Here is a 23,374-nt window from a genome sequence, read left to right on the forward strand (position 1 = left end):
GCAAGGTTCTTGTTCAGCTAGATCCTTAAACGTTCATCTGTCTCCAAGTTCAGTTAATTGGTTAAGCACATTTCTGACCCAAAGTCAGAGTGATTGCTGTAGACCTGCACTTCAGATGCTAACGCATGTTCCTGAAAAACCTGTTGTTGCTTTTTTTAATGCACCATTTGTCCTGCATAGATACTCACACACACACATACTAGACCTTTAGTAAGTATGATTTCACTTCTGTGGAATTATGCCAGTTTGGACTGGTTAAAGTTTTGGGCCATTGTTATAATGCCAAAAATGATTTATGGGTGGGATGGAATGTGCATGCATTAATGTCCATGTGTGTCTCCCTGAGAGACATGGCCCATGTGGTTCCTATGCTGCCTTTTATTTTCTTCTACTCTCAGCGCTATGTTCATTCCTACACATCTCTCTTTTCATGCTTTGAAGTCCGTAACTCTTCATCAGTTTGCAGTAGCTTGAGATCTGGTTCCTGGACTTCAGGCATGTATGATAGATTCAGGGAAATCAGACCTGATCAGCCTCACTTTATTGCCATCTGTAGAGATTTTTTTTTCCAGCATACATCCCAATTACAGTTGCAGCTATACAGAACTTCACTGATTTTACCAGGGCTCTGAAAGAGGGCATCAGGCTCTGAAGCAACCAGCTGCCTCAGTGGCCAGGATTTACTGCTAGTTTCTTCTCTGTTTTCTCAAGGAGTGTGGTTCTCTTTCTGCTTCTTCAGGATGCCTTGTCCATTTAAAATCTCTTTAGTGTGTGCGTGATGTTCATTATTTAGAAGTACATTGGAAAACCCCTTCAGCTCTAGCTTGCTGTGAGTGCCGTCCAATTGTATCCCAACTGCCTACTCTGCTTATCTACTGCATTATTTCTGTGAAAGCAAAAGCCCTGCGTGGAACAGATGCTTGGAATGGTATTGGGATCCAATTACTGCACTTTTCCAATCTTACATCTATTGTCTAAACTTGGAGCAGACATATTTTTATTCCATGGTGACACTATATAAAGAGACAATTGGCATTGTGTTTGCTGGCTGACTAGTTGGCAGAGAAGGGGCGGAAGGAGCAGCAGCAGCATGGTAGGTTTTATATTTTCCCATGGCTGTCTGTTTACCTCTCTGTCTGTCTCTCTTTCTTTCTGACCATGACCATCCTAGCAGAGCAGTAATAATCACATTGGACCCCATGAAATATCATATTTAGTATCACATTCAGAATGAAGATATAGCCCATAGAGTGAGCTGCAAGCTTCAAAGGACTTTTGTGCAACAGTTTAACAAATGCAGAAAGTAGGGAAAAAGATGACAGTCTTGATTTATGCGACGTAGATGCACTTGCTAAAGGGAAGAGCTCATGCCTCTCTTTCCAGAACAAATCCAGTGGAGCAGCAGTGACTGGCACTGCTGGTATTAACTAGCCCTAAGGTCTGGTATAGCTTGACAAGGAGTGAGGGAAAGGGATATCTCTGTAATTGTAACTACATTGCTCTCAAGATGGGGGGAGAAGTAGGAAGTACTGCAGAGATTCCTGTCTTGCTTTTAGCTTCCTGGCTTTTAGCTCGGGGACTCAGATGTCACCTCGGCATCAAGGTGCACTCGGAGTCATTCCAAAGAGCAAAGAATCCCTGCCTAAGGGGCGGCAGGCAGATCTGGCTCTGCAAACTCAGAGGAATTACTACAACAATATTCCCCCCCCCCCAAAAAAAAAAAAAAGCTGGTGATTTCAGCTGTCTCCTCATTTTTCTCCTATTCACAGGTCCTTTTCAGGCTGTCTTAATATAATACTACCCAGTGGCTCCCTTAGGCTATGCATTATTTGATTCTGGAGGATACTGGAGAGGAAGCTGTGTGTGAAAAGCTTTCTCAAAGCTTAGTTTAAACCTGATCCCATTTAAACAGGTGATGAATGTGATCCAAGTGCTGTTCTGAGCAGGATAAAAGCATGTTCAAAGTCGTTTCTGAAACCCATGCACAAAACTAGGTTCCGATTTCCACCTGTGCAAGCCCTATGTAAAGTTTCTCACTGAACACGAGCCACTAACCGTGTTCTTCACCACCGTTTTAGAGACGAACAGTGTCTGTGCTGATTCTGCCTCTTCAGTTGTGGATTTACAGGTTTTCCTTTAATCGGCTTCGCTAAAGTCTAAGCCAGCCCTTTTGGGGGCTGGTGGGGGGAGAGTGCTGGGTCTTTCTTTTTCCTTTCCTTTCCTCTTTATTTTTATTTGCCAGTTCCTTTCCCTCCTATTTGGTGACATGACACACTACACTGCTTGACATTCTAAAATATTTCAGCACATTCTGTAGCCAAACTGCGTAAGTTAGGAGATGTGAAACTATAGCAAAAGGCTCTATTTGGTCTCCCTGCTCCCAGTTCAAGTAACGATTCTCTGTGGTGGTTCATTTCATTGTGCCTTTTGTTTTGGGAAAATATCTTCTGAGATACCTTACTGTACAGGGACACAAGAAACAGATTTAAAATGGGAAGGAAAAAATAGTCTTAATGAAAGAAAGCTGAAGAATATCTTTACATAGGAAGTGATCATTTTTTATTAATCAGAGGGAAATGTATATGTAATTATGCTAGATGAAGTCTGTGGGGAGGTTTTTTTCTCTCTTTATGATGTCTTAAGGGATTTATAAATATTACAGAGGTTTTATAGCATCATAATATTTCAGATGTGCAGTAAAGCTACTTTCAAAGGATTAGTGCAGACAAAGCAGCATAGTAAAAAATAATTACAAGTCAGCCAGTGCTACTAGGATCTGACATACAGGGCTGATGAGAATGAGAGAGGCAGGGTTCAGGGAGATAATTTTTCTAGAGCGCAGACCACACAAGTGCTGCGGGATGGAATCCTGAGCACTGCGGCTCCGCGGCTCTCCGTTAATTCCAGGGAATTTCAGCAAAGTTGGGTCTGCGGTGTCTCTACATGCACGATGCTGCTGGAGTGAAGGAACGAAGAGAGGTGAAAGACAGGAGAGGGAGGCCTTTTTCATATCCCCAAATATCCCTGTGTTTATTCAGTTCCAGTGACACCTTGTAGCAAATTCTGCAGGCTGAAGGGAACTCTGTTCCCAAAAATAGATCGCTTTCTAATCGAATGTGGTTTGCAGCCTGTGTAACTGCCTGGAATGTACCACCTGTACTGAACAAAGTACTGACCTCAGTGGAGCCAGGCTGATTTCACTAGCTGAAAATGTGGCCTGCTGCTTCACTGCTGAACTGGCTGTGTAGGCATGTGCACATGCATGCCTATGTGTGCGTACATGAGTGTGTGTGTGTGTGAGCACAGAGGACTGTGTGGGTGGACGGGGCTGTTTGTCTGTTCACATGAAACAGGAGGATATGTATATGCTAGAGAAAAAAAATTGTTGGGTGAGGAAAGCAGTTAGTGAATGTTGGGTCACGGAGGTTAAGCAATCTGTGGTTGGAGAGGTTATCTGCCTTCATAGATAAGTACTGGGAGGTAGTACATGCTCTCAGTCTAGCTGTGCATGTGGAGAAAAGGAGACTGTGACTGGGAAAAGACATTATGTGGGACAAAGGAGAATGTGTTTGTGTACATGAGCTTGAAGCAAGGAAGATGCAGTCCAACAGATTTTTGTATCTAGCAGGGATCAAAGGTGTGTGTGTTTGTGTGCGGGTGTGGGAGGCTGGGACTACATATGAAATGGAGTGAGGATGAGAGGGGAGGGATCTGTTTGTGAGCGCAGAGTGGGTAATAAAAAGATCTTGTGTTCCTCACTTCTGATAATGTGGGTTTTTATTTGAACGATCTGAGGCTGTTGCCTGTTTGAAATGCAAATTGTGCCCTTAGAGAAGTTTATGTTGCTTTCTCCTCTAGACTCTTCCCTGAAAAGCAAGCACTTGGGTTGGCCATATTCTGCTCATCTGTCCCAAAAGGACTTAAGCCATGCTATGGGATCTTTGTACAGATGAAATGTAAAATATCTCAATAGAGCAAACTCATGTGGCGGTAACAACAAAAAATCTCTTCAACACTGCAGAAATCTCTTGGATGAGCCTGAGATGTAACTTTTAATTCAGAGGCTGGATTCAGTAAAAACCAAAATTCAAAGACAGGGAGCATCAGCCTTGAGATTCCAGAATAGGTAGAAAACAAAGAGAATGTGTATTGGTTGAAAAAGTAATAGTAACTCAGAGCTGACATGGTACTGTGGATCACAGTGGTGGACAGAATTTGAACAACATGATGGATGATTCTGTTTTTTCTGTAGCCACTGATGTAGTTGCAAAGGAAGGAAGTCTAAAATGTGAAAGAGTGTAGTCAAAGCTGGTAGCATCTTAGGCCTACATTACCCCAGATTGAATGAATGAGTCAGGGTAAAAGACAACCAAAGCAGCCTCTTAATAGTGTACTTCACTCTTTTTCTCTAAAGAACGCCTTCCCAGGAGACCTGCTTATCCACTGGTGGAAAGATTTTGTGTCCTTTTCAGTTAAAGAACAGAAAATGCACAGTAAGTTGTTGAGTAGGGAGGGGTTTCTGCTTGTGTTTTAACTTTGGCTGTCAGCAATATCACACTGTGTCATCTTTATTTTATTTAGCCTATTTTCTGAGCATTTTAGGACATGAAGGACCAAACTGGGGACTGACCTCCCCAAAAGACAATGTCTACGTGAATATCATGAGGCAACCAAGATACAGCTCATGGTCAGATTACTGCCTATTTTGCCTGACTGTCCATGGAGACATTCTTGCTCTGCAAAAAAGGCTTCGTAGGAGTCAGCTGCTTTGTACTTGCAGCAAGGCAGAAGCACGTGCCTGAGCACTGAGCAGTCAGTGCAGAGTAGCTAACATCTCATGCAGTTGTACCTTTGCTGTCTGGCAGCAGCTCATCTGTATTAGCACTGCTTTCTGGGGTGTCTGAGAAATTCACTGAAGGAGCTAACTGGTTCTTATCTCTGATGTCATGAACCTACTCTAGCCCCAGACTTTTTTAAGTTTATCAGGGTAAACAAGGGCTTATGTTCTGAAGTAAGGATCCATGCCCTATTCTTGTACTCCCAGACTCTCTGAAACTACCGGACAGGAGAAATGTAAAGAGTCTCAGCAAAGGAAACACAACTCAAAGCAAATGCCTGGCTCAGTAGGGCTGTCTTGGGACCAGGAAAAAAAAGAAAAAAAAGAAAAAAAACAAGCAAAGAGACCCTTTAAAACTCAGGCTAATTGAGAGAGCACTAACACTGGTAAGACAAATGAGTGATGTGCAACAAGCCTGCAGTTTCTCTTCTAAAGTGAAGTGTTGTTCTGTTCACAATGGGATGATTAATACACTCAGGCAGGAATATTAATAGACTTGTTCAGTAGTTGCAACATTCTTCCCACTGCTGTGCTACCGAGGCCTTGGAATCCGAGCCCAGGGGACCCCCAGCTCTTCAGCCTCTTCTGGCACCTTTTGTATGTCAGTCTGAGAGCACACATTGTAAAGATAGAGTAACTATCTTTGCAAAGTGCAACTAGCTACCCTTCACATTTTACAAATAGTGAAATCAAGACAGAGAATAGTGATGTCTCAGTCCCCTTTTTGCCTTTCTGTAGGTCACCTACTACATACTCAACAGGTCTCAGTTTAGAACCCGTGTGTTTGCTCAATTCTGTGTTGCCCTTTTTGCTAGGTAACTCTTTCAGAGAGATACTCCTGAGTCAGAATCCTGTTTCTGTTCATTAAAGAACTCTGGAGAGTTTAGATCTGTCAGCCAGCAGCTCAGACATGTTTCTAGTCTCCCAGAGCTGCCTTTGCGTTTGACTTACCCATTAGAAAGGCAGTGACAATATTCCTGCTCCACCTCCTTATTGCTCATCCTTACTTGCCATCTCAGCTCCCTACCTACTAGTCATGCAAAATCAAGTCCCAGTTTCTTTCTCTAATTACAGATTTCATAGTTTTTTAGAACAGTCAAATTATGTTCCCAGTACTGCAACTACAAAAAGACAAGCAACTGATGATCCAGAATGCTGGATACCTTTGACGCCAACAGGCTTAGCTTGAAACTGGTGATGGAAACCCATTCCCACCCAACAGCTGTTCGTTGGCCCCTGTGAAATGCACTGGTGGTCTTAGTCCCATTCCACAAGTGACCAGATAGATCATAAATAGGATCTGCACTCAGAGCTTCAGCAGAAAAACTAAAGATAGAATGAGCCACATGGGCACCGAAGTCCTTTATCATCCCTGGAGATTATGGACGAAGAGTAACCACAACAAGTATCGTGCTGGAATGAAGTTGTCCTAGTACGGTGATTGTTCTCTGGATAAATAGGCTTCAAACTCTTCTGCTTAGAATAGAACGTCACTAACTTTAAGAAACTTTTGGGTGGTGTTTGCTGCTGATGATGATCTGTTTCTAATAGACTATGAGCCACAGCTTTTGTGTTTGTCTGACCCTTCCTTACCACTGTAATCCCTGTTTAAAGTGTTACTGCGTAGGGAACCCATCAAGCTCTGTTGAGGAAGAATGTGCGTATTGCCAGTGTTTGGCATATAAAGTTCACAAAACCTGGAGCTGGCGCACACTCTCTTTCCTTGTGGTGTTAATCTTAAAAGATGCAAATTGTTAACTAGCATGGAAAATTTTTACCATGTTGAATATCACTGGTATATTTGGCCACAGCAGAACAGAGTATGAGAACAGGAAAGCGTATACTTTGCCTTCATAACGATCACTACAAGATCACAGGAGAACCAGTTCTGCTGCTGCACCCGAAAAAGCTGAGGCTAGCCCTGTGCCGTGTGGTCCATTCCCCTAGACAGCTCGCAATACATTCCACTGGGTCACATCTGCTTTCCTTTTACCTCAGGGAACAAATACATTGTAAATACGTAGGATTGTCCTTAATATTTCCATTCAATCTGGAAGTGTTGAAAGCCTCCACCAGGCACCTCACGATACATGGAAGGCTGCCCATTGCTGCTCAAAATAACACTTATTTCATGTGTAGGAGGAGGAGGGAATCTCTTTATTCCAAAATCAATATTTCCACATTCATTAAATATTCCATTTATTCACTTTTTTCCATGCCTCCAATGGCATCTTATCCTTATTTTTATCCTCACTACAAATACTTTTTTTTTCCATTTGTATTCCTATTTCCAGATTTTAGTTCTTTGCATTGACCGATTGGAGATTGACAGGCATGCAGGGTGGGCATGTGGGTGAATGTCTACCATAGCCCTAATTTTCAACCTGGGATCTACAAGAGGATGGCTAAGTGCGGAAATCTGCCTGGCAAATTAAATTGATCAGACAGTGTATGCTTCTAACAGAATCAAGTGGGAATATTTCCTTGAGCTGCTCTGCTCCTCAGGATATTTGAAATCAGTATTGAATTTGAGCCTTCACAGGCTTTTTTATTTTGATGAAAGGAGACAGTAGAAGTTACCTTCTGTTTCATGCAGAATAGCCCAAACTGAATAAAACTAATTTTCCATGACATGAGAACCAGGTAGGACTGTGATAATGAAGTTTAAAAGTAGAAATGATACAGAAAAAAAATCTATCTGGAAGGGAACTCAGGAGACCTTGTAGCCTGTTGTCCTGCCCCAAATAAGGATAATGCTGTGGTTAAAACATTTCTGTAACCCACAGGAATCACCAGTTCGATTCCTTACTGCAAAACAAAAACACTGTTGTCTTAGGCAAACTGATTGGGCCCTTATTCAGAGGTATATAATTATGCCTACTTCTGATTCATTTTTAGTGGACATTGGGTTTTTCAGTATAATCACAGCTCTCTCCCCAATCTTTCTGTGCCTTAGCCTTCAGACTATAGCCTGGTGATAAAAGCCTAGCCTTCTGTTTATCGAAAATATTGTAGTTATCTAGGCTAGTAAGGCAACGTAGTGTATTATCAGGGCTTGGTGCAAGAATATAGACTTTCCTCCAAGTGCAGAAGGCATTTCTGCCTAGGAAGAATCTGTTCAATCAGTGTTGGTCCAAATACAATAGACTTCTAAACATTTCTGCGTCACCAGGAAAAGATATAATTTCCCATTATAGCTCCCTAGCTGAACCTTCATGCAGTGCCTCATTTTGAGCCTGGCTACCTACCCCTGCGCAAGAGGAGTTCTCATAGCCACTTACCTGAATTACTTGTATTTCTTGAGAACTGCAGGTATGGGAATTTCAGCCTACATCTCCAAGTGAGACTATAAGCTTGTGTCACTCCTCCCCTAGCAGAGAGCTCAGCAAAGCCAGTGCAGCAAGGGAAGCAGACTCCTATGTCAAAGGCTCTGGGAGAGGCTTTCCCCAGGGAACATGCAGTGGCCCAGCTGTGATTCTCAGCATCATACTTTGGGTCCCACATTGCTTTCTAAGCAGCACAGTGATGAGCTGTCCTTGTTTCTCTGAGCTGCCAGGTTCTAGTCTAGAGCAAGGCAATGGCAGAAACTCTTAATGAGAGATTAATCTGTAAATAAACCAGCATTTTTATATGCCATACACACACACACACACATATATATATATGTTGAAGAATAAAAAATTCATCATGACAAAACACAATCCTCCTGTATTATTTGACTGTATATATTCTACCTTCAGTTAAAGATGGAATTTGTTTTCACGGGTTCTTAACAAACAAGCTAACACATACTTGATCTTATATTACAGGCTCCGAAAAAGGCAAAGAAGAGGGTAGAAGGTGGTTCCAATGTATTCTCTATGTTTGAACAAACCCAGATCCAGGAGTTCAAAGAGGTTGGTCACTATTCTGCTGTTCCATATAGTGTCCCATCACTGCTAATGGATAACACAGGTTTTGTCTGTAATCTTTATTCGATCCTCCGTCTGCTTTAATAGAATACACAGTTGTTCTCTGAATCATCTCTGTGGTTTTGGCTGGTATATCATTTTCCTTGTGTGTTTGTTTGTTCTTTCCTTCATTCTTTCATTCCTTCATTCTGTCCCTCCCTAACTCTCCTGTTTCAAACCCTAGGCTTATTTAAAAAGACCCTAAGGTCAACAAAAAATAAAATTGTTACCTCATCTACTTTAGCCCTGATTCAGGAAAACACTTGTGCACATGTTTAAAGTTAAGTGGTATTTTAATAAGAAGAGTCTTAAGTGCTCAAGTGGTGTCCTGAATAGAGCTGCTTTATTGAACCAGGACTTTAATTAGTGGACTGTTCCACAATAGGAATAGAAAATATTCTTCTGTGCCCTACTAACACTGCCCACAAACTAGAAACAAACACACTGAGAGGCCCTCAGCCTGCTTGCTCCTTGAATGCCCATAAAAGAAAACAGCATGCTGAGGTTAACTAAGTAAGCATCTTTTAGCCCCCAAAGAATTTGATATTACTGGACATTGTGGATTCTTTCATCAGTTACCTGTGAGGAGGCTAATCTAATGGGCTGATGTAAAAGCTGATACATAATTAAAGAAAGGTAATTTGTTTGATGAGCTTACACTCTTGTTCTGATTCTGAAATGTCCATGAGGCCATCATAGTTTCCATTGGTTTGTCGTTATAATTTTTCTCCATTTTTGTTAACTCTTTGTTATTGCATTTTCAGCTATTGGTTAGTTATGACTGGTCACATAAGCACACATAAACACACACGTATCCAAGGTAAAATCCAATGCGATAAATAGGTATTGTAAATTTTGTACATCTGGCTTTCAACTTTTCATGAGGATTCCCACCAGTAAAGCTCAATGGTGAATGAGACTAAAAACCCATACAAAGGATTGTAAATATGGCTCAAGTAAATTAATTGAGATTGCTGACCTTTTCCACAGTTAACAGGCACATGTTTAATACTCTTCTCCCAGCTCCCATCTGAATCCTATGAACTTCCAGTTTTATTTTCTCCAAGGAATACTGTCAAGACCTAGCTTCAAAAATAAATACTAGTCAGAATGCTACTTTTGAACTACTTTAAATAAGATAGCCTTTGGAACATTTCTAGGGGGACAGTGGCAGAATGATGGCAATGTCTTGAAAACCAAGAGCTCAAGTGATGCTGCATTAAAAAAAAATGTATACTTGGGGGAAAAGTATTTCTTCATTTTGGTTGAAAAGTTGGTTTTGATCAGAACAGTTTCATCCAGAGATTTCAACGAGCTCACTAGAAAATGTTTCAGCATTGTAGTGATTATGTTATTTTTAAGTTCACTACTCTAAAGCTCTAAAGCTCTTCCTTTCTTCTGTGAACTTGCAGGGCTCTACTTTGGTCTTCATATTTCTGTCTGTTTTGCTTCCAAATTCTGAGGATGCTTAATCATCCCATAAAGCAAGTTTCCCAAAAAGGAATGAAAGCAACTCTAAAGAGTTAGGCTTAATTTTTCTATTAGGTGATGGCTTGGCAGGTAAATGAAGGGTTATGAGCATGTATGCTGCAAGTAATCACATGGGCAAACTGAAATGTGAGCAGTAAGGCTTTATAAGAAACTAGAGGTAAAATTACAGGAAGATGTGTTAATATAATATGGTCATGGAAAGAAGTATACCCTGTAGATTTTAAAACTTCGCAAGTTACTGTAGTTGCAATGGACTGGCTGCATTCTCATGGGAATGTTGTCTTTCATAATAATCCTGAAGTAAAATGTTTCCTGGTCGTTGTAAAGATACACTCTGATATTGATGTACATGTCAGACAGATAACCATCTTCAGAGACATGACTGGTTCTACTAATATTCCTCATAGTATGTTCAGGGGAATTTCAGGTCATTAAAATCTTTCAAAATCAATGAAACATGAAAAGTGTGATGGCAGCAAATAGACAGACATGCAAATAGGTAGAGAGACGGTTAGTGAGCTGGATAAATAATGGGTAGAGCACATAAATTCTGTGTTGGCTGAAAATAGAAAAAAAGTTGAATCAAAATCAAAAGTTGAATTTTATCTGACAAGAAGTATTTAAGGTCAGCACATTAAGGTCATTCAGAGCACAATTAGTAGCATCTAAAGGACACAACTTATTGGAAAGGGAAACAAACTTTGAATAAATAATACCATGAAACCTAAATTTCTGTGTACTCTTTTAAATTCAGCTTTCCTTCTGTGAAGCATTGTTTTAAGGTCCATAAGAAACTGAATTTAGGTTAATAGTAGAGAGATATCTACAGTAATTAAATGCTTTACAGAATATGATAGATGACCAAAGGACTGGAATGTGGGAAAGGTACAAAACACACAGAGTAACCCGTGACTAGAGCTTCCCTAGTTCAAACTTTTAAGGGTTAAGGCCTGAATGGCTCAAGCTGCCAGTGTTGGCTTCAGACCAGCTCCACGCTGCACTGAGCATTAATTTAGTAAGAAGAGGTTTGGGAGGGTTTAATTAAGCTCCTGGCCAAGATACAGTAATATGTTGAAAGTGAGGAAAGTACAATAATGTGGCATGATGTGGACGAATCAAAGGATGTTAAATATTCTTCCTTGCAGTATCGATATACTGCCCCTTGGACAGGTATGTGTGACTGTAGCACTGTCCAGTGCAACATGGCATTGACAGTAAATTGCCCCTTTTCTTCCAACAGGCTTTTACCATCATGGATCAGAACAGAGATGGCTTTATTGACAAAGCAGACTTGAGAGACACATTTGCTGCACTAGGTAAACTGATAATAATAATTAAATAATGAAAAGTGCAGTTAAATTTCAAGCACATAAGAAAGATTTAGATTAGAATTGGAGTGGGGGGATTCAAGAGATATGCAGGAAGCAAAAGGAAACCTGTTCAATTTTATCTTCCTCCTTCATAGTGATTGCTATCTTGACAGCATACCTCCAGCTGAAAAGTCTATCAAGCAGCCTCTTTCAGAAACTAAATGAAGGTCCTTCTGGGCCTCACGGGTGGGTGCTACAGAGCTGTGTGCCTGGCAACTCTCCAGAGGCACTGATCCCTCTCCTTCAACCATTTCATAAAAAGCCCACCCAAGTAGGGGTCTGTGCCAGGCATTTCTGATTTGCCTCTGAATCCAGGCTTCACAAGCTGTACCTTTTTCATCTAGGAGCCATGCAATAGCTACCAATTAACGTTCCTGTCATGGACTAGCTGCCCCTCTGCCCACACCAAAGTAGGAAGACTTCATGTGAGGTTCTGTGCTGTTGTGCCTTGATATGGGGTGGAATGTGCATGTCATAAGATTAAGTATTGTGCATTGCGTGTACATCACAGTTCTGCCAACATCGGCAGATTAAAGAAAATCTTCCCAAGTGAAGGAAAAGTCAAAATGCTCATGATCCCAAACTTCGAGCTGTATCCTTGTTGCAACATTCGAGGCTTGAACAGTGATGTAGGCATTTGGGCTTTGGCCATCTGGATCTTATTAAAAAGAGCTTGATAAGAATCTTTAGTGCTCCCTGGGGTGGAATCAGGCTCCAGCAGAGTCAGTGCAAAGAGCAGCAGCTCCTGAGCTCTTTATTGTGACAATGAGGTTTTCAAACTTTGGCCTGTAGCTACTGCTATCCTGAAGTATTTATTTCTTAAGGCCAAGTTCTGGTATCCTTCCCATTCAGTGAAATCCTTGAATGCCTATGAAGTAAAGTCACAGCACATTACCACTCAGTTTGAGTGGGGGTGCCAGGATCTAAGCTCTCATCAATAGTCCAGCACAATGATGGGGAAGAGATAGGATTACTGAGCTCATCCATCTGTTCTCTACTCACAAAGACATCTTAATATACAAGAGGGCAAAAACAGAGACATTGGATCCACTTCAGTCACTTTGAGCTCTGCAATTAATATCACTGGGGCTAGTATTTCACCTGAGGTTAAAAAAAAACACACAGAGACACAGACACAGACACACACACAGACACACACACAAACCATAGCAATTTATTTGGAAGTGGCCTCTTCTTTTGTCCGGGTCTTTTGGCCTGGTCTGTATTACTTATCCTTCCTACTCCTTTGCTCACTATTTGATCTTAGAGCCAATTCTGCCAGTTTGTTTTACATCACAGTGTTCTGGAGTTGTGTTCTGCCATGCTATTAGCAAAGCTGCACAGGGCCTTGAGTTCACCAGTGGGAGGAGGTAAATGGGAATCATTTTTTTGAAACACAATTTGTGATTTATTATGAAAAATGATCTCTGCTGCAGGTCGTCTGAATGTCAAGAATGAAGAGCTAGAAGACATGGTGAAGGAGGCGCCAGGTCCCATTAACTTCACTGTCTTCCTTACTATGTTTGGGGAAAAGCTGAAAGGTAAGTACCTTTGGGGGGTTGGAGAGGTATCTGTCAAAGATCCTCAGCACTGAAATATCTCAGCACCTTGCAAATTATAATAATATATCCACAGAAAAATGCTCAGAGGCAAGGAGTGATCTCCATTTCTGCAGACAGAGCTAAGGTATGAAAAGGCTAAGGGACAGTCTAGAGTACAATTCAAAGATGCGATTTCAGCTTGCATAAGCTAACATGAAAGTGGCACATTCAAGTCCAGAAAGTAATGAAATCATGGCAGCCCGGAGTCCAGTGCAGATGAGTTATTCACCATCTACAGGTCCCTAGTCTGAAGTCCTTGTTGCTCATGGTATACTGGTATCACTACGAGGGTTAGCTGTTTAAAGCTATCTTCAGTGTCTATGAATAAATCTTTTGGCACTCTTTTGGCTTGTTATGCAAACTTGACCTCTGCACCTTCTTTGAAATTACAAGGCATGAAGGAGCTCTAGGAGCAGCATGGACTTCCCTCTTTTTCTGGGTTAATTGTAACCCAAAGCCCCTGCCCTGGCCTGACTTGGCGTCAATAATAATTTTGCCAAGGGCTTCAGCTGGATGAAGATTTGATGGTATAATTCCTAATTAGTGGATAAATTAGGCTGATTTAATTTCAGTGGATTTCAACAGAACAATAAGGAAGAGGAATTTGGTCCATTGCCACACAATATATAGGAATTACTGTAAGAACTTCAGAAAACACTGGTACTAAATTATTTGTGGAAGCTAGTAATTTAGTCTTATCTCTCATACTGTACATGGCTGAAAACTGCAAGAGAAGAAGTGTGAGGCCAAGAGGAACCTCTAATCATCTTTCTGTATGCATTAAAGACTGGTGAAAGCCTTGACCTTCAGAGCAAGGTAGTTTGCCTCTCTCTGCTCCTTTCAGGCTTTAGCCAAGCACATCCCAGAAGTCCATTAAAGTAACTAACATGATTTGGTTCTCTCCTCCCCCTCCTTTTTTTTCTTGGGGGTAGCAATTATACTGATACAAATAAAATGAACAGAAAAATGGAAAAAAACCCCTCTCATCTTCTTAAAAGAAAAACATGTATTGCTACTGGGCTCAAGTTTTATACTGCTGAGCACAATTTCAATGAAAGATTCTTTACCCTTAGAATAGAAAGTAGAGAGGTCTGAAAGGAAGAACTAATATAACTGGTAAATGATGTCCTCAAAGAAATACACGACTGCTAAGGAATACAGCCTGTCTGGGAAGTGTAAGAGCTGATGGAGAAGGCCCTAGACAGACATGGAGGAGGGGATGCTGTTACCCAAACACTGGAGTGTCCTGATCATAGTGGTACCTGCACCTTTATATTCCAGATATTGTCTTGCACAGCAGATAATGACTGTCTCCATATGTGACTATTTCTGGTGGAGAGACCTGCTACACATTCCTCCTGTCTATTCACAATGTTCGTGATCGTACAGCGCATGAAAGCAAGCTCTTCTTCCTTTCCCTCTTTTCTTTTCTGTCTCTTATAATTGCTGAAGCTGGCAGAGAGTCCAGCCCTGCCAATTGTGTGGCTTAAAACCAGAGCCAGCACAGGAGGGTGAATGGTGAAGCATACCCCTCTTGTCTGCAGGTTTCCTGTTGGCTACTAGCAGAGGAGGAGGTTTTTTAAATTTCCATTTGGTGAAGGGAAAATCGCAGCTGTGCTTGTCATGCCCTTCTGGTTGGGTTTGTCATGCAAAGGAAGCAGAGCCAAAAGACTGCACATTCCCAATCAAAACTAATTGGGATGAAGAGCCTTTGTAGTGCAATTAGAAAAGGAGAAGGGGCTAGAGGAAGTGGATATGGCAATTTTGCAACACTTTTTATTAGCTAAGTACCACTCAGAGAATTTGGTGAAAGGTGCTTTCTAAGTAAAATTTGTTGTGCTATAATTGATTTCTGTCATAAAGGGGAAGCTGGGATTTTCGGGACGAGCTTTAGCTTTGTGTATCGAGATTATGATGCCAGATGAACAGCTAACAAAACTCAGTTTATGTTAATGCCAACCACATGGAGCTGTTTCTACAGGGAGTCAGAATAATACAATTTGTACAGAAAACAGAGATGCCGCACATCAAAGAAACCACTTTATTTACCAGCTAATCAATAAAGAATGCTTGTTGCATTGCTTCTCTTCAAAGCCAAAGTCCAAGGATATGACAGAGTAGAAAATGTAAAACACAGTAAGGAAAAAAAAAATCCCCCACACAGTGGTGACTACTTAAAATGCAGCCCCTTCCTTGGAGCTGGAAGTAGTTTCTTTTCATGGGACAATCAAAACACTCATTAAATACCAGAGCTTGTTGTATTGATCACATATTCATTGCAGTTTGATCACATTGCCTGCAGTTTGGCAGAATACACATGGTCAGAGTGTGACAAGAAGGAAGCTGTATTTGGGGTTATTGACCACTATATCTGCTAAGATACTGCTACTAATCCTTGAGGAATCTTTTAAATAAAAAGACTGGGGAGGTGTCAGGAGTGTATATAGTAATTAGGGCAGGCAGCCCTGCCTGGGTTCTATTCTGGTTCCATCTCGGTCAAACTTTGGAACAGAAACACAGTAATATTGACATTCTCAGAATACTTATCCTCTTTTATAATTACATTTTCAAAATTTCAGCATCCCAGGTAGCTTCATTTGTGCATGGCTCAGGTTACCTGTTTGTAAACTTGATTTCTTACAGTTAGGAATAATGATTTGTATTATGGTACCATAATGTTGTGAAATACCAAAGATTAGTCAGAAATGGAGTGTATAGGGTATACTTCAGTGTGGATAGAAACCGACTGTAAGTTAGAATACTCAGAATTTGCAGTATTACAGAATACTCAGAAACGCTAGTCAAGATTAAGACACTGTGAAAGCTGGTCTCTGAATAATTTTTTTCCAGTGTAAATAGATGGGACAGATAGAGGATGGAAGAAAAGGAAGACTATCACTATCATTTTATTGCTGGGAACAGAGGAGCAATGAAGTTAAAGTCATACCAAAAATCTGTGCTCAGCTATGAGCAGAAGCAAAATCTTGGAGCCATAATCTAGTGCTTTAAACCATCCTGTTTCTGTAAGTAACATTTAATGAAGAGATCCTTAAGTGGAAGTGCACTACAGAACGTAAGTGCAAATCACCATTTTACATTGATCATCTTGTTTCCATTGCGTTCCACTGACATTTTGATTTTATGATGAGCTCCATTCCCTTTAGAGCGGGGAAATAACCTCTTCTCTATATTGTGAAGAACAAGTAACATCAAAAAGTGTTTTTACAAGAAATGTACAGTAAAGGATTAAAGGAAGCCAGTCAGGGAAACAGTTTGTTATATTTTCATTTCTGAAAGCCACTAATCCTCTGGGTACTGATATTGGAGACCAGTTCCTGGAAGTTTTCTCTCCTGCAGACATAGAATAGATATGAGTTATTATTTTTAAGCTTCTGAGCATTGAACTATTCACCTCTATTGTTTATCTGACATGACAAATGCTGCCGCCTCAAGAAACCTTTGTCTTCAAACCTACAACTGCAGAATTCGCCATTTTGCTCTGTTTTCAAGTGAACGCAATTGCCTAGCAAGTATGCGGCAGCTATAGAGATATACCCTGGCTTCTAAATTATATTTCATTAATTTTAGGCACGGACCCAGAAGAAACCATTCTGAATGCTTTTAAGATTTTCGACCCAGAAGGAAAAGGCCACATAAAGGCAGACTAGTAAGTTTATTTCAAATCTTTTAAATAATAATAATAATAATTTCACAGTTTAAAAGACCATTTAAAAGCTATATTTTTTACAGTATTGTAAGAGGCAGATGAACTGGCAGACAGAGAAGCATTTAGCTTTGCAAGCCAGAGTTAAAAGACTAGACTATTGTATGAATGTATTTGTATACCAAAAAGAGAAGTTATTGTCTTCAGACATTGCAAGAGGCAACGGAAATATAATCACATGTAGGCCATTAGATAGCCTTTTTTGAAGGTCTGGATATAAATCAACACACGACTCTTTGTAGATTAACTCCATATGTAAAATTAAAATGCATGTCTGGTGCCTAACTCTGAGAGTGCTTGACTAAAATGAGAAGGCTAGTCCCCTTTTTTAAAAAGTGATCAATTTAATTAACTCTGGAACATGGTTTTAGCGAGGACATTTCCCTTCTTATGTGTTGCAGCCTTCTGCATCTAGAGAATAATTTACTGTAAATTTTGGTAGATACTGTGGATGCCAAATCAAGTATTACTATTAATAATATGACAATTATTATCAGTATAGCTCCCTAACCTATTTTTAAAGTAAAGAGGCAGCATCTAATTTGTATTCATAACTTGTTACACCAACAAAGCATGGTAAAAGGACTTTAACTGCTAATCATACAAACTTAAATCCTCATTATGCTGCCAGAGTGGTGTATGCAGGGTAAATGAGATAAATGGTATCAAATCAGGGCAATGGATGAGGTTTGACCTGTGACTCCAGTGAAATGCTTTATGTGCCTAGATATACGCATGTGCTCTTAAATTTCTTGATGAATTTGGTGTCTGCACTTTTAGTGCAGCAGCCAGTCTGGATAAGTTTTATAAAGCACAGTATGTAGAGTTAGCTAATTAGGGAACTATGAGTTACAAAACAGTATGTGCATCAAGGGATTCTGCTGATGTTGTGATAAATGAACCCTAAGTCTGTCACCAGAACCTCTGAGGTCGAGTTTTCCGGGATGTTATCTGCAATTATTGATGTCTTATGCAAGTAAGATAAAAATAGTAAATACAGGTACAATATTTCCTTCCACTACCAATATGCATTTCAATGACAGTGGCTCTTCAGTTCCTGGCTGGTATGAGAGTCCCATCCTGGTAGGCAATATGCAAACAAAAACCAGGAAGCAGTCTTTCACTGAAGAACTTCCAACTTAATTAAATCAAGACTCAATAGGTGGATGGCGCAAACAGTTGGAAGGAGCTGAGGGTTAACATTCCTCATATTTGTTGGGGGGTAGAGTAGCGTAGGGAGGGGAGGTAACATTATCCACATAGCTTGGGAAGAAGAGTCAGAGAAGTACATCAGAAGTGACTCAAGACAATCAGAGTAAAATTATCCTGTTACCAAACCGGCCAGATCACATGGCAGTGAAATCACAACCATGAAATACAACCTTCTAATGATACAAGAACCACGAAATGTTTTATTTTCTGCCACTATCTGTAACAATTTGCTGCATACAAAATCTGCAGCTTACCACTCTATGTCCAGTTCTACATTCCTTGCATGCCGGAAGCCCACTGAAGCCAGTTGGAGTTTGGGGAAAATTAGGAATGCAGAATCAGACTCTAAAATGAAGATGAGAGAGAAATACTTATTCTTACTTGATGGAAAAGGTCAACCTTGTCCCCACCCCCACAGCACTGCTAGCATTAGACAATTGTTTTAGTTCATCACCACAACAGAGCATAATGTTTACTTATTAGACCCGAGGGTAATGTTGATCATTACAGAACAAACCATTAAATCAATTCCGTGAATGTCTTTGAGGTTTAACTTCTATTCATATGCTTCCAAAATTTAGACATTTGAAGGTTTTGAAATAATTTTTATGTTGGCTCATGCAGCCCTTTCAATTTGACTGTTAATGTTAATAAATAATATTTCTCCATATTAAAAAATCCTGGAATATTTCTTTCCAAAACCAGCCACGCTGACCTTTTAATCAGAACTTCTTTTTATGTTCATGGAGTTAACATCCTTCTGGGGATTTTTATGTCTCTTCCCTCTGCGTGTTTTCACCTCTAGTCTGGAAATGACTCACTTAGTCCATCTGATGGTAGTTGGGATGAAGTCTCCTAACCTTTCCAGAAGCTCCAGGAGTTTATAGCTTACTTCCAAATTTGATGACAGACTTTGTTTCTCTGCGTCATTATACCACACATAAACTCCTTCCTATAGCATGATGTCAAAAAGAGAAAATGTTTTAGGTTCAATTCTCAGCTGGTGTAAACTGGCATAGCTTTTGGAAAGGTTAGATGATTCAGCGCTAAACACCATTCATTCATTGGATAAAGTGAGTCAGGCCAACATCAACTGTGGCTAATGCTGATGCCAATAAAACTTTGCAGATTCGTACCAGATGAATATGGGGCCCAAGGAGTTTAAATGTATTCTAGACCTTTGGAAATCAGTTTGGCTGAGCTAGTGGAGTTTCTCATCATAGGTGTAGAACACTTCTCATTAAAAATCACCTGGTTTTCTCCAAGACAGCTCTGTGTGAGGCTCAATCCTAGGGGAAAAGCAAAGTGCCCAGAGATTTCACAGATTATTTTAAAAAATATTTTAAAAATACAAGATGGCAACAAAATGTTTGTAACTGTAGAAGCAACTGATGTTAGCCAGGACAAAGAACAGCATTTTGACACCCACATCAAAACAAATCAGTATTCTTTTTTGCTCAGAAGACTTTTTTTTTTTTTTTTTTTTTTTTTTTTTTTTGAGGAACAGTCTTCAAAAAGAAAAAAAAAGATACACACAAAAAAGAAGAAAGTACGTAATCTAGCTTTGGAAATTGCAAGTGTTCATTTCCCTATAAAATAAATAATGGAAAATGTGCATTGGTCCTTAATTCAGTCCTTCTTCCTTGTGAGTGTGCCAGAGTCTACTGGGCTATGCATCAGAAGTTTATAATTAGACATTTGATCTTTTTTTCCTCCTAAATACTTCAAACATGTGAATAAAAGACACATAGCACCCAGATCTCTTTTTAATTCAGTCCTGTTTGTGATGAAGTTTATTTGTGACTTCTGACAAAATTGCTGTAAGTGCTTCCTTCTATTCACCAAGCTCCTTCCTGTATCACACTTCCTATTTACATTTGTTAATGCTGTTTGTCCCAGTGCACATACACCCAATAATCAATTTATGCTGATGAGAATGATCTCTGTAGCTCTTGCAACCACAGATCATCAGAGAATTCCACTTCAAAAACTGCAGTCACATAACAAATGACCTGGGTAAGAAGACAAACCCAGCAATGTGAGAGAAAGGGCTGGAGAAAGACTTTGCTAAGCAAAGAGCATGGGAAAGTAATGCAGGGAAAATATGTACTGTAGCTTGAGCTCTGTCTATGAATTCAGAGTATTTCCCCAAGCTTACATTAATATTTTCACTCTTGTCCTTTCTGGTAAGGTCTTTATTTGTTACCCAGAAACTTCCTTTTCCAGTTTTCCCTTTCTGTCCTTCCAAATGAGCACTTCGTATCAGTAAGAAAGAGATTCAGAAGTACGTATGCCTCTTATGCAAATTGAGATATATCTTTGTTTTAGCCTTTTAGTGAAAAAACAATATGTGTGTTAGAGATATGAGGAAGTACAGCTGTAACTCTGCCATCAAAACTACATTTTTATCTGTATGACTTGTTTCACTCGAGAAGCCTGTTGTATGAGAGCAAAAAGGGAAGCCGCTTTACTGTTTTGCCTGAATATCTGCATGCATATTAGGTGAATTTTGCTCATATAAAGGTGTTCCTGTGTAGGCATGATTTCTGTTATAAATAGCTATTTTAAAATATTCACTTTAAAAAGTAGAAAGAGCTGTTTTCAGAAGAGCTATTGCACTCCCCTCACTGCCAGTTTCCCCCCAAAGCAGCCTTTTACAAAGCTCCTGAAATAGGTTTCTTTAGTTGTTTCAGCTTTTGTTTTTGTCCATCAGATGGTACATTTGTTATCACTGATTTGTAATCTGTTTTACTGATCTAGAAAAAAAATTGATAACATACAAATACCTCTGGCAATAACAAAAAGAGACAACCTCTCTGCCTCTTCAGTGTGAACGCAAATTATTTAGGATTAATGTAAGAGTTTTTCTACAGGAAGGGGAAATTATCAGTGCAAGTGAAAGGGGTGTTAATGTGGTGTATGTGAGTTCATATTGGCAGGTGTTTTAGCATATGGCAAATATTCTGCCCTCAGTACATGAGTAACTGTGAGAAATATAAAGGTATTTTATCTAGAGGAGGTTAGACTAGAAGCAGTAATCATTTTTTCCCGACTTTTCTATTCACCTATAAACTTCGGTAAAAAAAACACACACTCAGCTGACTTCCCACTACCAGTTTGAAAACAGAGGGTAAATCAGCGGAGGGTCTCTCCCCAAAATATTCTCTTTGATGTAATTGCATGGGCTGCAGATTGTGTGTGGGATAAGGTCCTTGTTACAGTTCTGTAACTCCAGATCAAGACATTGTACCATGAAATACAACGGGTCTCACGCAGTTTTACAGTCTCTTCTGGGAACGCCTGCATGCAAATAAAGGGATTCTCAGATGATGATTCGGAATAGCTGCTGGAGGTCTCTTTCAAGTCCTCTTTCTCATTTCATGCTCTGTTCCTTTCATCCTCAGATTTTACAGAAAATATTCTCTCTTTTGGCTTTGTTAAGTGATCCAAACTTTAAACAGCAAGTGAGAAAACCTACCATTTTAGGTTAAGATAAGCATACAAAATTGCTGTATTACAATTAGAGTAATAACCTTAAACAATTTTAAACCTCTACAAAATGTCACAAAAGCAAAATAAGTTGGCAGAGCGAGGCATTGACACTGATGGGTGTCCACAGAAAATCTCTTACAATATCATGTAAGGATTAACAGCTCTAATTTATGCGGTCACATATATTTTCCTTCATGCAACTTCAGGAGGGATCTTGCCATCTGAATTGTCGTGTGCCATTATCGCCCTTTAATCAGGTTATTTCGTTTTATTTGAACAGCATCAAAGAAATGCTTATGACACAGGCAGACCGGTTCAGTCAAGAAGAGGTAAGGACCTTCTGCCTTATTCAAAATAGGAATAAATCTCTAGCAACTATTCAGCAATAAGCATTTGCCCCTCTTTAAATGCATGAGTTCAGCTCAAGTCTAGACTGTGAGAAGGTTGATGCCAGCTCTAGCAATTAGGAACAATTCAAAGTATCTCTTCTGAATAGTTCCATGGTTAAATCGAAGTCACACAGATTCTTTGGATTTCCATCCAAGTGTGAGCATGGCCTATCTCTTGCTGTCCTTTCCTGTGGTGAGCTGGACAAGGAATTTACTAGAGTTCACATGCATTTGGGCAGGGATTGTGATCTGGTTCCCATTTCTCGTGGGAGTTATTTTGTTTGAAATCTGCAGTGAGTTCTGAATTGAGGTGCTGACTTGGGCTGTGTGAGATGGAGCATGGACTCTGCTGCCCAGGACTTTGTTTCTAGAAGAGGAGGTTCAGAGTGGAGTTTGTTCATGGCAGGAACAGGCTGCAGAGCTGATGGGAATACGTTATTTGATCAGGGCTTACCTGGACTTTAGGGAGAGGGTTTCTTTGACAGGGAACTTTTCTGGACTCTAACAGGACTATGTTAACTAGTTATGTCCTGATTTTTATTTCAGTTTTATTGAAACTAGGGGAAAAATCTTTAATGTTAGTTAAAGGATCAGGGCAGAAGGGAGCTGAACTGGGTAGAACATGTAAAGCAGTGCATGTTGCTGTTCCACAGTCCCGTGTTTGTAATGCTTATCTCCTGTTTGCTTGGCAGATTGACCAGATGTTTGCTGCTTTCCCTCCAGATGTCTCTGGTAATCTTGACTATAAGAACCTCTGTTACGTTATCACCCATGGTGAGGAGAAAGACTAAGAGGAAAGAGATGAACTTCTCCTGTGATGAGCCAACACATTAAATTATTTCATAGCGCTTTTGTGTGCAAGACAAAGGAATAAACATTCAGTATGTGAAGCAATGTGGTCATCAGAAGAGAATTAATAAAACAATTGAAATTAGATTAAAGTTATTTAATGCTCCTGTTTTTATAAAAGTTGAAAATGCCAATTTTGTGAGTTTTTCCCATCCTTTTTTTCCTGATGGTGGTTTGAAAAGGAATTTTCTTGATGAACTGGTGCTTTCGTGATTTATTGACAGTCCTAATGTTCACCAGATGGCCCATTGGACACTGCAGTGTTGCTTAACCTCTTGTCTTTTGTACATAAGCTCCATGTGCTAATTGAGAAATCTTCTTATTGCACCAGGAAGAGCACTTTGTAAGTAGAATTCTGTTCCATTTCACAGCCCCCAGCAATGAAAGTGTAAATAAAACAATCTTAGGATCCTGCGAAAATGCAAGATGCCTTCTCTGTCTTAGTGTTGTGCTCAGTTT

At 40.0% G+C, this 23,374-nt stretch overlaps 1 protein-coding gene across 1 annotated transcript; it reads left to right on the forward strand.

Moving 5' to 3' along the window:
* The first annotated feature begins 990 nt into the window (after positions 1 to 990).
* Positions 991 to 23,011, forward strand: MYL10 (myosin light chain 10). Its single transcript, XM_062592575.1, has 7 exons — positions 991 to 1,093; positions 8,647 to 8,733; positions 11,519 to 11,594; positions 13,085 to 13,189; positions 16,838 to 16,916; positions 21,958 to 22,006; positions 22,759 to 23,011. Exons 1-7 carry the CDS (start codon positions 1,091 to 1,093, stop codon positions 22,855 to 22,857), a joined length of 498 nt encoding a protein of 165 aa, XP_062448559.1. The 5' UTR covers positions 991 to 1,090; the 3' UTR covers positions 22,858 to 23,011.
* Positions 23,012 to 23,374: the final 363 nt, after the last annotated feature.

Source organism: Rhea pennata, chromosome 20 (assembly GCF_028389875.1).
Source record: "Rhea pennata isolate bPtePen1 chromosome 20, bPtePen1.pri, whole genome shotgun sequence".
Lineage (NCBI taxonomy): Eukaryota > Metazoa > Chordata > Aves > Rheiformes > Rheidae > Rhea > Rhea pennata.

Excerpts from the sequence above, each read along its gene's own strand:
- MYL10 (XM_062592575.1), top strand. Across the intron at positions 8,734-11,518 it reads AGATCCAGGAGTTCAAAGAG|GCTTTTACCATCATGGATCA; the intron begins GTTGGTCACTAT and ends TTCTTCCAACAG. Across the intron at positions 16,917-21,957 it reads GGCCACATAAAGGCAGACTA|CATCAAAGAAATGCTTATGA; the intron begins GTAAGTTTATTT and ends TTATTTGAACAG.